Raw genomic sequence first — 19,967 nt, forward strand, 5'->3', positions numbered from 1 at the left:
GGTCTCATCTGCAAAGCATCATCATTCCACTTTAAACAATAACAGCTCCCCCCAATGAATTCTGGGGACTGTAGTTTATAAAGAGTGCTTGACATATGAGCTCCCTATGATCGGGCATGGGCAAACTCGGCCCTCCAGATGTTTTGGGACTACAACTCCCATCATCCCTAGCTAACAGGACCAGTTGTCAGGGATGATGGGAATTGTAGTCCCAAAACATCTGGAGGGCCGAGTTTGCCTATGCCTGCCCATGATAGTAACAGAGCGACCATCTACACTACAGAATAGTTCATCAAACAGTCCCTCTTCCCAGGAAACTCTGGGAATTGTAGCACTTTGGGAAGATTTCCTAACAAGCTCTCAGGCAGGAAGCTGTGGCTGTTTAAAGTGGTATGATACTGCTTTAAATGTATAGTGCAGATCGGCAACTCCAAATTAAAGTCACCTGATTCTCTTACTGACATTAAAAGCAACAAAATTCTCTTAGCATGGTACATGCTATATGGATATCCCAAGCATTGTAGCTGCTTAGGACATCCAATTAGCGGTACCAAGGCTGTGAAATAAACAAATTAGGGTCTTATCTATATATAAGAAATGTTCATAAATGTACCAAGCTAAAACATGCAAGAAGACATCCTGAAGCCATTTTGACTCTCCCCAAACTGACCAAATGTTTCTCTGAAAGGAGGGAGGAAATGGAAAAGCCTCCCCATTGTCTCTGTGCTCTCAGGTCCTGCCTTACGGGCACATTTAAGGTGTGAATGGGGTGAGCCTAGGACCTGGGACCTGGATTCCAGAATTGAGTAGTTAGAATAACAAAAGAATGGCCAGGCTCCCAGGTAATCCAACATTAACAGGTAAACTGCCAGAAAGGAGATAAACAAGGTGCTCAGATTTCTGCTGTAGACCACCCTTTTCTGTGATGCAGGTATGCTGTGTCTGGGGTGGGTGGGTTTGGGCTACACCCCTTCTGTGATGTATGTATAACGCTTCCATAGCTGCCAAGTCTCCTGCATTCCCTGGGAAACCCCCGTTTTTCCAGCTGTTCCCAGCCGAAAAAATGGATTTTTTTGTTTTTCCCCGGTTTATTCTGGCGCGGCGGCCATTTTGGAACTGGGCGGAGCATGCTCAGAAGCGACTTTTGATGCTGCTTTGCCCAGTTCCAAAATGGCTGCAGCGCGACTTCTGGTGTGGTGGCCATTTTGGAACAGGGCAAAGCAGCATCAAAAGTAGCTTCTGAGCATGCTCCGCCCACTTCCAAAATGGCGGCAGCGCTACTTCCGGTCTGCTACTTCCGTTCCAGTCCCTTATTTCTCAGGCCGGAACTTGGCAGCTATGCGCTTCTGGGGATGGCCTTGGACTGGAGGGTGGGCAATTTTAGATGTCTATATAAGGGCATGCACGCTTTTGTTCTGGGTCCTTCTCTCCCTGGTTCCCCGCCGCGCTTGGCCTTGCCAGAGGGTGCGACGGGGAGCTGGAGGGAGGGCGCAGCGCGGCGGGAATGGCGAACTCGCGCTCCGCCGGGCTGTGCTCCGCCTCTGCCCACCAGCCCTGCTTCTAGAGTAGGGCAGCTGCCCTAACTTGCCCCGTGGTGAATGGAGAACCTACAAAGGACTCTATGACGGCTCTTGTGACTGCAAATGATGTGCAGAACTGTATGTGAACTGGTTTTCCACTCACCAATCTGAACATCTTATAACAGCAGCACAAAGAAGGCAGCTTCATTTTCCCCTTCCCTCTCTGCTGCCAACTTCCTATGATGTGTTTCCACAAAAAGTTAAATGAGCTGGGACTTATAACTGTTGCTTCACATGGAATAATATTGGGTCACCATAAGCAACAAAAAGTTCAAACACATTTCACCAGTCACATCGGCCTGGATGTCATACTGCTTAAACAGTCTATAACGGATAACTATTTCCTTTTCCATATGTGTGTTCAAAGGTACAACTTTAAAGTAAAATAGACTTCTGAGAGCACTTTAAAAAAAAAGTTACAATCCTGATTCCATAAGGAAGGAATTTTGGTTGTATCCAGCCACGTTATACTCAGAGAAGACCCACTGAAATGAATGAACCTAAGTTGGTTGTGTGTCCATTAATTCCAGTGGGTCTACTCTGAGGATATAATTGCATGATTTATGCTATGTTTTTTCATGCTATGTTTTTTCATTGCAATAATTTCATGATTGCAATGAAAAACATAGCATGAAAAAGAATGATATTAGGCTAATAGTCTGCCTTTGGATATTAAGCATTTCATTCAGCTTCTCAGAGATTCCAGGACAACCAATGCTAATTTTGACTTCTCACACCCACTAGCCTCATCCAACTCACAGTGAAATTTTGGCAGTTGAATGCTGCCATTAACAATATCGTGTGACTTTAAACAACACCATGTACTGCGGACAAAAATGGTAATTGTTTCACTATGAAGTACAAAACATTTGACTCTTACCTTTTTACAGCTATGGCTAAGTTTTCCATCTCTGCACTCTGAAGCTTGATCTCTCGAATAAAGTTCTTAATAACATGCTCATAAGGTTGAATTAATCGTGGTTCCACAATATTGATGTTCTGATACAGAACACTGACCTGTTCTTGCCTGGAAGAGGGGGGGAAACACTAATTAAAGCATACTGCATATTTTCTCACAAAAAATCAGTTTATATCTCATGCAGAGGTGGATGTGGAAATGGCGAAGGAAAAAGCACTCCTATTTAGTTTTCATGGGTTAGGCTTTTGTACCACAAACCAATTATATTTAACCCTTACAAAATTGTTAGCATTTCTTTGGTTAATGGCATCAACTCAGAAGAGATGTGGATCTCTTCAAAACAATATTGCAAAATGTTTGGGAAACAGTGTAATTGCACAATAATTAATGCTTTTACTGTGGGGACAGAGGCAACTTCTGCACAACTTTCTGAGGGTCACATGCCAGTGGGAGGGTGAGGCATCTCTATCTTCCATCCAGACAAGGAAGAGGTATAATGGGAGTTCAAAGGCAAACTGCAGCCGGACAAACACTCTTTGGGGTGCAAAGCCAGGCCAGTGAGTGGTGTGGCCTGGGGAGAGTTTGGAGGGCCAAACAGAAAGGCCTGGAGGGCCGCATCTGGCTCCCGAGGCCCGAGGTTCCTCACCTTATGTAAACTTGGTAGAAAATGTTTTGATCCATGTAAATGCCAACTATGATACTGGTTTTGTGTCCAGGCATGTGCTGGGATAGCAGGAGACTTTTAATCTCAGGGTCATCGGTTTGAGCCCCACACTGGGCAAAATTCCTGCACTGCAGGGGGTTGGACTAGATGATCCTCGTGGACCCTTCCAACTCTAGAATTCTCCGATTCTCTGTTGCTGGCCCCACCTCCTAGGCATCCATGCGTGGGACCAGGTACCTGCTTTTATGAAGCCTTTGGGTGAGCAGCTGCTTGCTCATAGGCTTCCATGCAAGTGGCTCTCCTGGTCACATGGGTGGCCTCATTGTGTAGAAGACCACACACCCAGCAGCACAGGCTTTTTCCAATTCAGATGTGTGCCCCAATGCATGGGTGCCTGGGGAGGGGCCAGGGCCAAAGGGGCCAACTCTGCTCACCAATGTGAAGAATATATATAGTGCAAGGTTTTAGATGCAGGATAAACTTTAGAGAAGTGGACAGAAACCAGCAAGCACACTCCCATGCACTGTTAGTAAGAAAGGCAGCACGATGAAAGCTTTTCTAGGATGCTGTAACAAAAAGAAACTTAACTCAACCAATAACCTACCATTGGATGCCACTGGCGTTCCTGTTGGGATAATTAAAGATAGTCAATATATATCTAGGAACTGCAACCAAAATACTCATTGGAATTGGTGTTGGCAGAATGAGGGCAAACTGAGGTGGTTTTGGAGGCCAACTTTCATGGCAAAACATCATCATCATCACCATCATTTATTTATATCCCACCCATCTGACTGGGTTTCCCCAGCCACTCTGGGCAGCTTCCAACAAAATATTAAAACACAATAGTCCGTGAAACATTAAAAGCGTCCCTAAACACTGCCTCCAGATGTCTTCTAAAAGTCTGTTAGTTGTTTTTCTCTTTGACATCTGGTGGGAGGGCATTCCACAGGGCGGGTGCCCAATTTTATTTTTACAGGAAGATAAGCAAATTTTCAGTGCATCTTCCGTAAAATTGTCCAGACATGTAGCTGTGTCAGTTGGCTGCCGCAAAAACAAAACAAAAACAGTCTTACGTCATCTTAAAAACTAACAGATTTATCATGGCATAAAATTCTGTGGACTAGGGCCAACCTTGTCAGGTGCCCGACCTGTTCTCCTTAGTTGGCAGGTATGCACAATGGAATGGGGGGGGGATTAAACAGTGGCGCAAAACAGCAGCGGCGCAACAACAGTGGCGCAAAACAGCAGCGAGAGGCCCAGTCTGAGACAATTGTATGCAACGTTCAAATGTATATAAGATAAGCAAAGTGGCAATTCGCTATGGCAGTACGTTAACTCACCCCTGTAGTGAGAGGGGATGCCATTGTCTCTATTCAAGGCTTAATAAATAGAATCAAATTCCCCGATCAATTCTAGCCCAACAACTTCACACTGTGGTTTCCCTTTGAAGTTCCTTTGTTTTGGACTGACAACTGCCAGGTCAGTGAGCAAAGTGTCCTGGGAGACCGAAATGTTCGCCCACTTGTTGCTTGAATGTTGCCGCTTCTTTATATCAGCTTCCTTTCCCATTTGCTCCTTTGTGCAGAGACTGACTTGTTTGTCCTGCGTTGACCACAGACGAGCAATGCTGACAAGCACGCACTGCGTTGGGGAATGAGCCAGAGGCCGACCCTGGATGGCATGGCTGATATTATGAAGGAGAACAGCAGTGTGGCCTGAGGAGGTAGGTGAAAAGAATTGGCACTTGGGCTGGATGCAGCAGAGTCTGGCCAAGGCATTTGGCTCAGTTATTGGGCCTGTTGATATCTTTCTGAATAATCAGAGAAAGCGTCTGAAGTGTCTGTGCCGCTTCCCTCACACACTGGTGGACAGGCAATCTCCTGGACATAGCTGCCAAGTATCCCGTATCCGCCGGGAAAACCCCTTTTTTCTCACCGTTTCCCGGCGGTCTCCCGTTTGGCAGAAAATCCCGGCATTGTCCCTTAAATTCGCTTCTTCCCGGCGGCCATTTTTCTGGTGCCGCTTTGCCCTTCTATGGGCACCAGAAAATGGCGGCGCCGGAAGTCGCTTCTGCGCATGACCGGAAGTTGCGTGACGCGACTTCCGGTGGCGCTTCGCCCTTCTATGGGCATCAGAAAATGGTGGCGCCGGCGCCGGAAGTCGCTTTTACGTGTTTCCGGTCATGCGCGGAAGCGACTTCCGGCGCTGGCGCCGCCATTTTCTGGCGTGACGCAACTTCCGGTCATGCGCGCGCTGCCGATCCCGGATCTTTACGATCCGGACTTGGCAGCTATGCTCCTGGACACAGCATCGTACTGGGGACACTATCTTCTGGACTGGCCTTATAAGAGGCATCAAATATCCTGACGTCATTTTCAACAAGCAGAACAGGAAGGCAGGTTCACTTTTTTTAAAAGCCACACTTTCCTTTTGTTTTTAACAACCTACTTGCATAAAAATCACCACAGCCTTGGTTCAAAGTTCTTAGGTATGTAAGACTGAATCTCAGGAGAGATAAGGGTCATTTAGGGGGTTCAGCACCAGGCTGAGATTCAAAAAAGAGGCTTAAACTTCATAGCTCAGAAATGTTCGGCCTTCACCAACCTAGTTCCCGGAAGACGTTTTGAATTGCAATAGTGCGCTGTAGCACAAACATCTTTAAAAGCATCTTAAAAAGCAGAGACATCACCTTGCCGACAAAGGTCCGTATAGTTAAAGCTATGGTTTTCCCAGTAGTGATGTATGGAAGTGAGAGCTGGACCATAAAGAAGGCTGATCGCCGAAGAATTGATGCTTTTGAATTATGGTGCTGGAGGAGACTCTTGAGAGTCCCATGGACTGCAAGAAGATCAAATCAATCCATTCTTACAGCCCTGAGTACTCACTGGAAGGACAGATCATAAAGCTGAGGCTCCAATACTTTGGCCACCTCATGAGAAGAGATGACTCCCTGGAAAAGACCCTGATGTTGGGAAAGATTGAGGGCACTAGGAGAAGGGGACGACAGAGGACGAGATGGTTGGACAGTGTTCTCAAAGCTACGAACATGAGTTTGACCAAACTGCGGGAGGCAGTGGAAGACAGGAGTGCCTGGCGTGCTATGGTCCATGGGGTCACGAAGAGTCGGACACGACTAAACGACTAAACAACAAAGTGAGCTGTAGCCCAAAACACCTGGAAGGCACCAAGCCAATTTAATAATGATGGCTTATAAAAGTTGTTTTTTTTAAACCACCTACTGTCAGGCATATTTAAGCCACTTTGTGTGGGAAGCAATGGGTTTTGTTTCTTCATAATGGCCCATGGCATGCATGCATCAGAGTTGTGCTGGGTGTAGCCAGGTGTAGCCAGAAGAGATGGGTGAAACCCGGAGGCCATTTGTTAATCTACACCCCACCATCTCAACTTTAAAAAATTGCATGGGCTGGCAAACAAATACACATCTCCCCACCGCCCTGCCCCCGCTTTCCACAGAGCCCTTGTAAACCTATCCTTGGGAGCTGAGGAGCCGGCTTCCTGGCCCTATTCTGACAGTGCTACCTTTTGTTCTGGCTCACAAGCACGTCACAGCTGCTGTTCTTGGAGATTTTTCAGCTTCAAAGATTAAACAAACAAGAAGCCTGAAAGAAGGGAGGTTGGAAAGCTTAAGGCTCACCGCCCCTGCCCCCCCCCAGCCATGCTGTTCAGTCTGTGCCTGCTGAGCTCGGCTGGGAAGAGCCTCTGCTGTCACAAACATATGGCGGCAATTGCGGGAGTTTGCTCAGCTTATTTGATCTCAAAAACCACAATACGGTTTCATTGTTCCTCACTGGCCCAATTACAACTGTCAAAAGAGCTTGATTCAGCAGACTCCGGCGGCCGACATTTACGCTGTGCCAGTCAGGTGCAAGGAGCGAGAAAACACACCACAGGCAAGCGCAACAGCGCAAACCTCTCCAGAAGCACCGGGAGTCACAAGGAGGCGATGGAGTCTTTTTAAATTAGAGGCGACAGTGGGCACTCACCTGAATGCTTATATACAAAAAGCCTGAATGAGATCTGGAATTAAAAGCACACGTTGGCAACCACTGCCACCAGCCCCAGAGCCATTTTGGAAACAGAGAAGTTTTTTTAACTACAGTCAGATGGGAAGGCAAAGACGCCCTTAATCTTGAGTCAATGGCAACGCCACCAGTTCAAGGCTTCTGTGGGGGGGGGCACTGTACGGGCCATTCAACAGGAACCCCACAGCACCTTCACAGAGGCACAGGGTACCAGAAATAGAGATTTACAAAGCAATAGAGAAATACAGATTAACAAGCAGCCCAGGCTTCAACTGGGTTGGGTCCCACTTTCAGATTGTGGCCTGATTTAAGGTCGGTCGCAGCAGCAGCAGCAGCAGCAGACATATATACCTATACGGTATATAGGAAAAGAGCTGGGTTCCCAAACACATATTTGGATTAAAGGCAGGTGCTCAAAAATGTTGAAGACTACTGCTCTGCTAGCTAGTCCATGAACGGCCTTGGTCCAGTATACCTGAAGGAGTGTCTCCTCCCCCATCGTTCTGCCCGGACACTGAGGTCCAGCTCCGAGGGCCTTCTGGCGGTTCCCTCGCTACGAGAAGCCAAGTTACAGGGAACCAGGCAGAGGGCCTTCTCGGTAGTGGCACCCACCCTGTGGAATGCCCTCCCATCAGAGGTCAAAGAGAACAACAATTACCAGACCTTTAAAAGGCATCTCTAGGCAGCCCTGTTTAGGGAAGCTTTTAATGTTTGATGGATTTCTGTATTTTAATGTTTTGTTGGAAGCCGCCCAGAGTGGCTGGGGGAACCCGGCCAGATGGGCGGGGTATAAATAATATATTATTATTATTATTATTATTATTATTATTATTATTATTATTATTATTATTTGCAAGGGGCATTTAGAAGAAGGGGCATGTGGAAATCATTCCTCCCTCCTGCAGTTTGTATTCAAGTAAGAGTATAACCACAGAAATTAATGGGCTTAAGTTAATCATGTCCATTAACTTCAATGGGTCTACTGCAAGTATGACCAAGACAGGATATAACCCCATGTTTCAGATCACTTGAGATTATTGTTTCAGAGCAACCTCTACCCCGGATTATCATTACCTCTTACTGTAGCTCAGCTGATTGGAAATGGCACCCTGATAACTTAAAGACTGCCATATTCCAGGAGAAATATTTGCAAGTTGGTTCATCAATGCTGCTGCCAAATATTGTGACCATTTGTTGAAAATGAATTATTAAGGAGCCAAATGTTCATTGTTATTTACCTAGGTTTTACTTTTTAAAAAATAAAAAAAACGGTTTCCTAGTCCATTCAAAGTTCCCATTAACTTTGTCCTTTGCTTCTGCATCAGAGACAAGTCAGAAACAAAATAACAAATACCTGAATCACTTTAAGGAATTTCTGATCCACATACACTCAAATACATTTCCAGGTAATGAAATGATAACGAAAAATCTACATTCAGCAGTCAAACCTGAAGCTTGAGTCACCCAAGCTTGAAGAAGTTCATTAAGATTTGGAGTTTCACTTGTGGCTGGAGGACAAAGTCATTTTAAAAGCTGTCCCAACCAAAGTTCCCAGCCATCCCAGTAGAGTGGGGAGTAGCATTGAGATGGTGAACGACAGAGCTGTGTGCCACGTGACCACTTCTGAGCCCCCTAAGCTAGTCTGTTGCCCTCAAGTGCAGGAGAAAACCAAGTTTCGTTGCCAGAGTTAAAACAAGATCCAGCTACCAGCTCAGTCAGCTACTGGACATAGAATGGGAGCTTGTCATCTTGTTCTTCACCTTAGGCTACAAGCGTCTTGGACTAGTCCTGCTGCGCTATAATACAGAGAAAAGACTCAAAACTATGACTAAGCATCAGTACATCTGCCCCCATTATTACTACTCTGTGCACAGCCCACACCCAAGGAAGTAGGAGGTGAGCGTGATGTTTGGCTGGAGATAACAAGCACTCCTTTCCCCTCACGTGGGATAGTGAACCTGAGTCCAGATTAGACTGGTTTGCACCACCAAGTGCCTAACTTTGCCATGTGTCTCGATTCACCTCAGCTATCCCATTTTGACCATCGCTCCGTCTGAAGTGATGCATGAGAATTGCCATTCAGTAGAATCAAACCAGGCATTTGCACACTCACACCAAACAAAGCTATGGCAATTCACTCTACCACCCTATTAAGCAGCTGGACTACATTCAAAGTGCTATGACAAACATTGTATCCATGGCATTGAGATAAGGACTAGCTGCTGGAAGGGAGGCAGATGCTTACACAAACACTCTTTTTGCACATGCCTCATTCCACCACCAACTCAGCAATCTGCTTGTACCTGTGCAGCTTCTGTTTGGCAACCAACATCTTACAAAAATGTAACTGCAGAAAGAAGGCACGTTTCCTTTCAGAGAGCAGGACAAACCAAGGACTCGCTTCCAAGTTTAAAAAGCACCTATTCTGCAAACCTTTCTGACTAGTATGTTGTTTAAAAGATAACACACCCACACTAGATAGATAGATAGATAGATAGATAGATAGATAGATAGATAGATAGATAGATAGAGATAGAGATAGATTAGATACCGGTAGGTAGATAGAGATAGATAGATAGATAGATAGATAGATAGATAGATAGATAGATAGATAGATAGATAGATAGATAGATAGACAGGTAGATATGAAGACTTTAGGGAAATTGTCCTTCCAATCTTTTTTAAAAATAGTGTTATAACAATTTTGTAAGATACTGAATAGATAAATGAACGGCCTATAAAGTTCTTGATCATCTGCATTATTCTACATAAGCCCAATATCTCAAATGGGCAACTGTGATCTATTTTCAGTTAATATTTTCAATACATGAGTTTCTGATTCAATAAAACAGAAATATAAATTATGCAGCTCTTGCAAGTTCATATTAGAATCATTACAGGCTACAAAGAGGCCATGGAAACACATCAGCGCTTATCTAACTAGAAGCAGTACCTAGAACCCTCTAGCCCTTCTACTCAGAAATATACAGGAAAAGACAAGCTACAGTGTTCTAGCTGATGGGTCAGTAAGAATGAAATTTGAACCAATCTTCCAGTGTCCTAACCAATGGTTGCAAAGCTACTGAAATGACTGACAAGTGTAAGCAGCTTATTTTAAGTATTTATATGGCAAATGCATACTAAGCTTAATTAGATTCTTGTTGTTTCATGTAGATCCATTCCCAGTGTACTCCATAGCTGCCAAGTCTCCCGTTTTCCCCAGGAAATCCCCGTTTTTCCAGCTGTTCCTAGCTGAAAAAACGGATTTTTTTGTTTTCCCCCGGTTTATACTGGCGCGGCAGCCATTTTGGAACTGGGCAGAGCATGCTCAGAAGCGACTTTTGATGCTGCTCTGCCCAGTTCCAAAATGGCTGCAGTGCGACTTCTGGCACGACGGCCATTTTGGAACTGGGCAAAGCAGCATCAAAAGTCACTTCTGAGCATGCTCCGCCCAGTTCCAAAATGGCGGCAGCGTTACTGCTATTTCTGGCCCGGTCCCTTATTTCTCTGACAGCAACTTGGCAGGTATGGTGTACTCTTGAGTCTCCTTCACTGCGTTTCTAGCACTGAGCTTTGCTTGTTGTACATTCACCACTAAAGGTTAGTGCTCTTTAGATGGAAGCATAGCTCTCTTTGCATCCCTTTCAACAGCCTCCTGGTGGATAATAATTTGCACTCTCACATTTCATGTCAAAGGAGCATCCAGAACTAGGGGAAACAGTGTTCGTATGTAATTCTATATGAAAGAGCCAGGGCCTTATTAAGCCCACTCAGAACACCATGGAAATCAATACATGGATCAAGTTACAAGACTCAAGTCTTCAAGTGAACAAAAGTGGTTAGTATAAGGCAGCACAGCAATGCAATGATCCCCTTTTCCTATGTTCCAGGAAATCAATGATAATTTTCACCTTTGCTTGGAAATCTGACATCTCAGTTCCTTTTCATAACAAGCAGTATCAACTGCTCCTTCCGCAGCCTCATATAACCAACATGCTTAAGTGTAATTAATGCATGAAGGGGTTAAGATCATAGAGTCAGCTGTCCTGCCAGGTTTAGCTAGGTCACACCCTCTCACTTTGTTCTCTTCCACCATGTGAATCCAACTAGTAAGGCTGCCTAAGATGGATTTTCCAAGCTTAGACGGCATGGCTTTAGCAAACCATCTTTATGTTTCTATACAAATAATTTAGAAACTCTTACCATTTTTTTAAAGCTAAGTTGCACTGCCTGTTTTTTTTCTTGCTGCTGTCTGGAAAAGCACATAAATCTGACCTTTGATGCCTGGAGATGCCAGGGATTGAAGTGGGTACCCTCTGCATGCAGATAATATGCTCTGTCACTGAGCTATGGCTCTTAAATAAAGGAGGCATCTGGCTAACAGCTACCCAAGCAGGATGTGGGGCCACATCAGGACTAGCTAACCCTTTGGCCCTCTTGATCTTTCTGGACTCCCCAACCAGCGGCCATGATGGGAACTGGAATCCAATATGGCAGGTTACCTGCCCTTGGCCTAGATCAGTGTTTCCCAACCTTGTGCCTCCAGATGTTTTGGGACTACAACTCCCATCATCCCTAGCTAGCAAGACAAGTGGTCAGGAATTATGGGAATTGTAGTCCGAAAACAGCTGGAGGCACAAGGTTGGGAAACACTGGCCTAGATGGAGCCTTAATCGAAACCTAAACATCTCTTCCTATGTGACTAATTAAAATTCTTTAATTGATTTATTGTGTTTTATTTATTAAGAACACTTCTAAGTCTGTCCTTTAGCCTAAGATTCCAGGGTACAGTACAATGACCAATACATAGATAATTCCAATATTATTAAAAGAGCAGATAAACAAATCCTTAAAATCACAGTCCATAAAACCAGTTACAGGTAGGTAGCCGTGTTGGTCTGAGTCGAAGCAAAATAAAAAAATTCCTTCAGTAGCACCTTAAAGACCAACTAAGTTTATATTTTGGTATGAGCTTTCGTGTGCATGCACACTTCTTCAGATAGTGTAAAATGTTTGCTAGAGTCTAAGTTGCATTTCTTCCAGAAATGGAACAGCTCAGCAAGAATTTTTATAAAGCACATGACTGGACTAAAGTTAAAAGGCCCCTAACACTCTCCCCCAACATCCCAAAGAGACTTCCTTCCAGAGACTCTTAGTGACCTGGAGAGATGATGGATATATTTGTTTCCTAATCTAGGAAGGTTTAACAGCACTTGCAATTTAGTAACCTGGGGGGAATGCTATTTCAGTCCCAGCAAACATATTATTTCAAAGCCTTTCCAGAAACTGGACTTAAACAGAATCATTGTGGTTCACCCAATACTCAATGAAGAAGAATTATTTTTTGGTAACAATATTTTGAAAACTTCATGATTCCTGGAATGCAACCATCAGGGCAGGGCCTAGTATAATTAAGACAGTGATGAGTCCAGCACTAGGCCAGCATGTAGACCTTCAATGCTGTTGAGCCTGAGAATGCAACTTAGACTCTAGCAAACATTTTACACTATCTGAAGAAGTGTGCATGCACACGAAAGCTCATACCAAAATATAAACTTAGTTGGTCTTTAAGGTGCTACTGAAGGAATTTTTTTATTTTCCATAAAACCACTTAGAGCCACTCACTGACTCCTTAACTGAAGCCCCATACTAGCTATAGTATCCTACAGAAGGCCAGGCAAACAGCTTTACCTGCTGCCAAAAAGCGGGAAAGCTTTTGGGAGATACCAAAGGAAGTGCAGTATAAATTATTATATACAGTTGGAAGGAAAGCCCATCTTTGCTGTTCTCTGTCATGCAAAGTTCAATAGTACAGCGGAAGCAAAATGGCCTTTGAAATCTGACAGAAGAGACCTCACATCAAATAATCTTCTCAGAACATCAAGCCCCAACTGTTAACATTATAAGCAAAATGATGGTAACCAATTATTGTAGATGAAAGAAGCATTTCTTTAGCATGACCACTCCCTCCTCTGGCATCCCAGGGTGTCACCGTTACTCTTTGGTAACTGGACCTTTCACGTCACGGCATGGTTGGGTGAAATGGCTATCATAGATCAGCTATCACAAGCAGAGCCTTCTTACTGCGCAAACACAGGGCCCATCCATAAAGGCAAACACGGAATGTGATATGCTTGTCACAAGATAATTTATCACCTCACAGGATTATGAATGCAAAGCCTAAATCCTTGTTCTCGACAATAGCTGTTGCGGGCCCAGAAAGACCACTTCCTATGCATGTTTGTTACTCAGAGGGAGAGCCCACCAAGTTCAGTGGGCCTGAGGATGCAATCCTGTACGTAGTTACCTGGAAGTAAGCATTGCTGAACTCTGCAGGACTCACTTGAGTTGACATGCACAGGATTGATTTAAACCACAGAGTCTAGGGCTTGCTGATCAGAAGGTCGGCGGTTCGAATCCCTGCAACGGGGTGAGCTCCCGTTGCTCGGCCCCAGCTCCTGCCCACCTAGCAGTTCGAAAGCACATCAAAATGCAAGTTGATAAATAGGGACCGCTCCGGCGGGAAGGTAAACGGCGTTTCCGTGCGCTGCTCTGGTTTGCCAGAAGCAGCTTTGTCATGCTGGCCACATGACCCGGAAGCTGTCTGCGGACAAACGCCGGCTCCCTCGGCCTATAGAGCGAGATGAGCGCTGCAACCCCAGAGTCGGACACGACTGGACCTGGTGGTCAGGGGCCCCTTTACCTTTAAGCACTGCTGAACTCTGCAGGACTCACTTGAGTTGACATGCACAGGATTGCATTAATAGTCTCAGGTACATAGGATACATAGGTTTCCACAGCAGCATAAGAAGCTCCCTCACAGTGAGTCAGGCCATTGGTCCATCTATCTCAGTACTGTTTACAGGGAGTGGCAGCGTCTCTCCCAGCTCTACCTGCAGCTGTCAGGGATTGAACTTGCAACCTTCTGCATGGAAGGCTGATGATCTACCACCGAGCTATGCCCTTTCCTCAAGCTGAATTGCAATTCAAGTTGAATGGGAACTTGTGTTATTGTCATACATATGGAGAGAGGGAGAGAACACAAACCTAAGGAGAGCCTGCTGGATCGCCAGTGGCCCATCTAGATTGCGCCCTGTTCTCCCAGTAGCCAGCCCAAAGTCTGCGGGAAACTGGGTGTAGGACCCAAGAACAAAAGCACGCTTCCCTCCTGTGACTTCTAGAAACTGGTATTCAGAAGCCTGACTGCCTCCAATTTAAACCATCCATGTGATAGAGAGGAACCTTTGGATGCTTTGATCATTTCACATATGAAAAGTTATTTCTAGCTGATAACCTGTACATGTGTGCATTAAAACAGTTACAAAATTCTGGTTTCACTGCTCTGCAGAGTGAACGAATTTGCCTGTATACCAGCGTTAGAAACTTGAGATATGAAAGCTAGAAGCTAAATGTCACCTTAAACCGAAGTTATGGGCGCCACAATGGAATTGTCTAGGCACACTTTTTTATAGCAAGAATACAAAGCTGAAAATGAATGAACTGCAGCTAAAATATTATGTTCATTTTTTCACATGGTCCAGTCCTTCCCCTGCCCACCCCCGTAATATTCTTAAGAGGGTCTCTTCTCCAGACTTCAGAGAGTAGCTGGAAGTGGAGAGCCAGAAAAAGGTCCTCCTTTCCTTCCACACTGCAGTTTTGATCTGAAATCTTAGGCCACGGGTAGGCAAACTAAGGCCCAGGGGCCGGATGCGGTCCAATCGCCTTTTAAATCCGGCCCATGGACAGTCTGGGAATCAGCGTGTTTTTAAATGAGTAGAATGTGTGCTTTTATTTAAAATGCATCTCTGGGTGATTTGTGGGGCATAGGAATTGGTTCATTTCTCCCTCCCCCTCCCCGAAAATATAGTCCGTCCCCACAAGGTCTGAGGGACAGTGGAGTACTGCACCCAGAGTTCAGAAGCTGCTCATGCTAATGGAACTCCCTGTCACAAACTGTGGCTAGAACAATAGGAGTTTCAAACACTTCTTTATACAAAATTCTACTCTCTCTTTCCGGCTGCTTTTCGGCCTCTGCTTTGAAGTCGTAGGAAGTGGCACATCAAGTCTCAAAAAAAGACACAGAGTGTGGCGTGAGAAGAGCCTGTTTCAAAACTGCTCCTACCCCAGTGCAGAGGGCTGACATTTGGACAAGCCTGCTATAGCAGATGGATCACCTACAGATGGGGCAAGGGGCAGTATTTTCACAAGAGCCAAAGCAGCACAAGGGTGAACTTCCTGGCCTGTCTTAAATAGCCACACAACTACCCTTTCTATTCCAGCTGAAAATAGAGCCCCAACACTAAACAGGAAGAGATGCAATAAAAGATAACGATTTATTTGTTCATTTGTTTGTGTTCAGTATTTTCCTTGTAAGCTGGGCAGCAACTGTCCGCTCCAAAAATAGGGAGGGAGTGGCAAGGTACACCTTCTTCTTCTTCGCAATGTGTTCTGCAAACTTTTACAGAACTGGGATGCCTTCAAATAACCACTGCTGCTTGCTTTGGGGTTTCAAAAGCAGTAAGAGAAAAGACCTGAAACCCACAAAGAGAGGAGCACCAGCCGGCTGCAGTAATGGACAAAAAAGAGAGTCCAGAAGCGATGTGGCACCTTGCAGACTTGTAGCACGGGATATTTCAAAGATATGGATTGCATCATAAAATATTCTCTTAAGGGCCTCTGTCATTATTTATTGCTCCCCCCTCTCCCATCCCAAAGTCCTATTGCAGCCTGACTGGATTGCCACTGCCTAATGTTTTATCTCAAACAATGGGGGGGCAGAGAAAAGGCTCTCTCTGTGTGTTTTCTTTTCTTTTAAATAACACACCCGTAAAAATGTTTATGTGGACAGAAAATACATCTGGAGTGTGCTGTTGCCACCAGTTAATTTCTGAAATTGCAAGAGGATGCCTAGAAATGAAATGCTTCGACTTACAAGCTTTTTCCCTTTACTCCTTTATCTTAGAGACAGTGTTGTTCAGTGGCTAGTGCCAAATGATTGCCTGAGAAATCCCAGGGTGAAAGGTCCACTAGAATAACTTACTTGGGTCAGTCACACTCTTTCTGCCCACCTAATTACTGAGTTGCTGTAAGGATAAAATTGGGGGTGGGGGAGGACACACAATTAAAGAACTAACAAATACCGTACTAGTCCGTGTTTAAGACTAGGTTTGTTTTTTACTTTAAAATAATGTTTAAAAGGGGGCGGTAGTCTAATACACGGGGGCAATCTCCCCCCATTTTCTTAATTTTGAGTCCCCCAAAATAGAGGCATCTTATACAGGGGGGGGGGTGTTATACACGGAGAAATACGGTACCTCACAAGCTGATCCATGACAAAAGGGATGCTGCCTTGTTCCAAGCAGGATGTCCCTGTGCACACTTTAGGATGGGGGAATCTACAGCCCTCCAGATGTTGTTGGACTACAGCTCTCTGTATCCCTGAGCATTGGCCTTGCTGACAGGGGCCGAGAGGCGTTGGGAGTCCAACCGTTTCTGGAGGACCACATCACTCCATCATTCTTGAAAGGTGGACAAGTTTTCCAGGCGGAAAGGTGCATAGGAATTCCTACCGTTGTCTACTTTGTAATTAGTCGCTGCCAGAGAGGAAAAGGCCAGCAACGCTACTCGGCACATGCTCAGAAGCCCTTTTAACCATTGATAACACCCTGAACACATCCGAGGGCTTAGCCGGCCACGAGGTTCTGGCATTTCGGGCGCCGAGGCCAGGTTGCGCCTGCCTGCCTGCCTGCCTTCTTCCCCGCGGCTTTCTCCTCGCTCGCCCCGCAGTCCGGCAGGGGAAGATGGCGGGGGTTACCTGGGGATGAAGCCGGCCTCGTCCCCGAGCCGCTGCTCGAATTCCCGCCAAGCCTGGCTCGGCTCCATCGCCGCTGCCGCCTGGCTCAAGACGTCGAGGGCATCTCCCAGCCCCAGCTCGTCCGCCGCGTCCTCGGACGGCTCCTGCGCGCTGTCCCGCCGTCGCTGCTGCTGCTGCCGCCTCCGGCGCTGGGTGGCGCCGCGGAAGCCGCGGGCGAACTCGGCGAAGGTGATCGCGCCGTCGTGGTTGGTGTCCAAGCGCTGGAAGATCGCCTCGGCCTCGGCCGGCCGGACCCGCAGCTCGGCGCACAGCGCGCCGAAGTCGTCGCGCTCGATGCGGCCCGAGCCGTTCACGTCGCAGGCCACGAAGAGCGAGCGGAGCCAGGACACGTCGTCCAAGGGCCCCTGCTCTCCCCCGGGGGAGCCCATCGGGCACCCGGAGGCTGGATCCGGCTCGGAAGGACGATCGGAAGCGGGACGAGCAGCACCCGCGACTGAGCCCAGCCACCCTGCCCGCGCGGAGCCCCCGCTGGTGCCTGTTACCTTCGGCGCCGCCCCTTCGGCGCTCCACCCCCTCGGCGAAGAAAGTTTCTTCCGAGAGTGGAGAGCGATTCAGCGCGCCCGCCTCTTCACCTGGAGCGCTGCGTTGGGCGGTGGAGAGGCGGCCCCGCCGTCGACGCCTTCCAAGAGCAACGCAGAGCCAGGAGGAGGGTAGCGGGGCTGCAAACGCGCCCTAGCTTATTACGTCGGAGCACACGCCTCCGAGACTCTCTTTTTCTTTTCGTCTCGATTTTAGGATTAGCCAAGGGTGCAGAGCACAGTGCGGAGACTAGACGCCAAGGCGTGGATTTCAGGGTTTGCTGAAAGCGCTTAATCCGGACTAGGCAGCCTGCGGCCCCCAGCCAATGACCATAGATGACGGGAGTTGTAGTCCGTAGGGAATACAAGAAGTAGCCCGCCTAAAAGCACATCCACGGTTGGCCTCTTAAAGCACCGGCTACCTCCTCCTTCTTAGCTGAAAGTACCGGGAGTTAAACGTGGGACCTTGAGCTTTATCACCGATGTCTCTTATAACACTCCATCTTAATTTCGAAGGATTCTATCCAAAACTTTTGCAAACAGACTTGGCTTTTTCTTGCCCAGGGCGGCTTTTCTGCCTAAGTAGAGAAGGTTGCTTTGAGAATCTCTTTATCTTGGACAAAAATCACTTACCTGTTCAAAGCTTCCTGTTCACTGCTTCCTATAAAGCCACCCGTGGAAAATCCCTTCAATGGCCCAAATACACAATGGGCGTTATTTCTCTTGCATACCTGAGGCTGCAGTTCTGCGCTCACTTACCCAGCAGTAAGTCCAACTGCATATGAGACTCGCTTCCAAATAAACTCACATAGGGTTGTGCTGTAAGTTATTTCAGTTGCTTAGCTAAGGTAGCAGACATGTTTTTGTTTGCAACAATCCTAAACAAGTTGAACTTACTTCTGAGTAAACACATTTAGGATTATACAGCAAGTGAGGCTTGCTCATACCCAAATAAGCATACATAGGACTACAGCCTATTTAGGCTTCTACTTAAAATCACTTACTCAGAACTAAGTCCCATTAAACATACTGGGAGTGTGTTAAAATTGCATGGAATTTTCACCACAAGGCATCTTGTCCATGGAGACATTCTTTTCCCTCCCTTATCTCACTTGCATTTCAGCATTTTGTATTTGTCCGGCAAATTTGTGAGGGCAGAAAGAGTCTTGGATTCAAAATGGAACTTGAGAGACCTGGGTCTCAGGCCAACCACTCAGGGCAACACACTGCATGTGCAGCACTGGCAAAATGCAGGATTGTGAGGTGGTGTGGTGACACATCTTTTGGCACACTCCAACTAAGACAGTTTCCTTATAGATATGTATGTGGAGAGTCTGGGAAAGGTAAACTATCTACAGTAAATAGGTTTCTGTGAAGTAGAATTAGGTAAAGGGACCCCTGACCATTAGGTCCTGTCGTGACCGACTCTGGGGTTGTGGCGCTCATCTCGCATTATTGGCCGAGGGAGCCAGCATACAGCTTCCAGGTCATGTGGCCAGCATGACAAAGCCGCTTCTGGCAAACCAGAGCAGCTTCCGTTTACCTTCCTGCTGTAGCAGTACCCATTTATCTACTTGCACTTTTATGTGCTTTCGAACTGCTAGGTTGGCAGGAGCTGGGACCAAGCAATGGGAGCTCACCCCATCGTGAGGATTCGAATTGCCGACCTTCTGATCAGCAAGCCCTAGGCTCTGTGGTTTAACCCCCCACAGCGCCACCCGCGCCCCGCTTCTTATACCGGTAGAATTACCTTCTTATAAAAAAGGACCTGTGGTCCTGCTGCTGCTACTGGACTAAAACTCCCATAATTCCTGACTGGGTGCTGCTGCTGGGAGTTTCTGCATACACCACACATTTAAAGCACATGCCTTCCCCAAAGAATCCAGGGCACTGTAGTTTACCCCCTCCAGAGCTACAATTCCCAGCACCCTTAACAAACTACAGTTCCCAGGATTCTTTCGGGGGAAGTAATGTGTTTTAAAATGGAGTGTATACATCCTGGGGGCAAAAAACGCATGGAAGGCTACAAGCAAAATGCTCAAGAAGCTGCCTTTTAATTCTGTGGCTGGCCATTGGTCTAACTAGCCACAGTTTGTAAGTTTTCATATATATTTCCCTGTGTTCCTGTAGTCTGAAATCTTTTAGTTGCCTTGTTCAAAAACTTGGTCAAAGGACCTAGTAGACCTTTCCATGTGTTGTGCCACTAAACTCTCATCTTGTATGGATTATTGCTGAATATAAGGGAAAAACTGAAAGGAATCTAACCTCTTTTCCTTAATATAAGGGATCATTTCAAAGAGTAACAAGTCTAGACTTTACAAGTGTGTGGCTTCTAAACATTAAACACTCTGACCTTTCTGCTTGCA

At 46.3% G+C, this 19,967-nt stretch overlaps 1 protein-coding gene across 3 annotated transcripts in view; it reads right to left on the bottom strand.

Moving 5' to 3' along the window:
- The window catches only part of RASEF (RAS and EF-hand domain containing), a 46,559-nt gene extending 27,436 nt beyond the window's left edge, over nucleotides 1–19,123 (bottom strand). The window contains exons 1-3 of one of the 3 annotated variants that reach the window (XM_035099748.2): nucleotides 17,024–19,123; nucleotides 3,768–3,788; nucleotides 2,461–2,607 (exon numbers count right to left, since the gene is read on the bottom strand). In XM_035099748.2, coding sequence (XP_034955639.2) covers nucleotides 2,461–2,607; nucleotides 3,768–3,788; nucleotides 17,024–17,451 — 596 coding nt within the window. In that variant the 5' untranslated portion in view covers nucleotides 17,452–19,123. Of the gene's footprint in view, nucleotides 1–2,460; nucleotides 2,608–3,767; nucleotides 3,789–16,523 lie in introns of all 3 variants that reach the window. The other 2 variants (XM_035099746.2, XM_060280077.1) reach the window with 2 other exon arrangements.
- Nucleotides 19,124–19,967: the final 844 nt, after the last annotated feature.

This window comes from Zootoca vivipara, chromosome 11 (assembly GCF_963506605.1).
Source record: "Zootoca vivipara chromosome 11, rZooViv1.1, whole genome shotgun sequence".
Taxonomy (NCBI): Eukaryota; Metazoa; Chordata; class Lepidosauria; order Squamata; family Lacertidae; genus Zootoca; species Zootoca vivipara.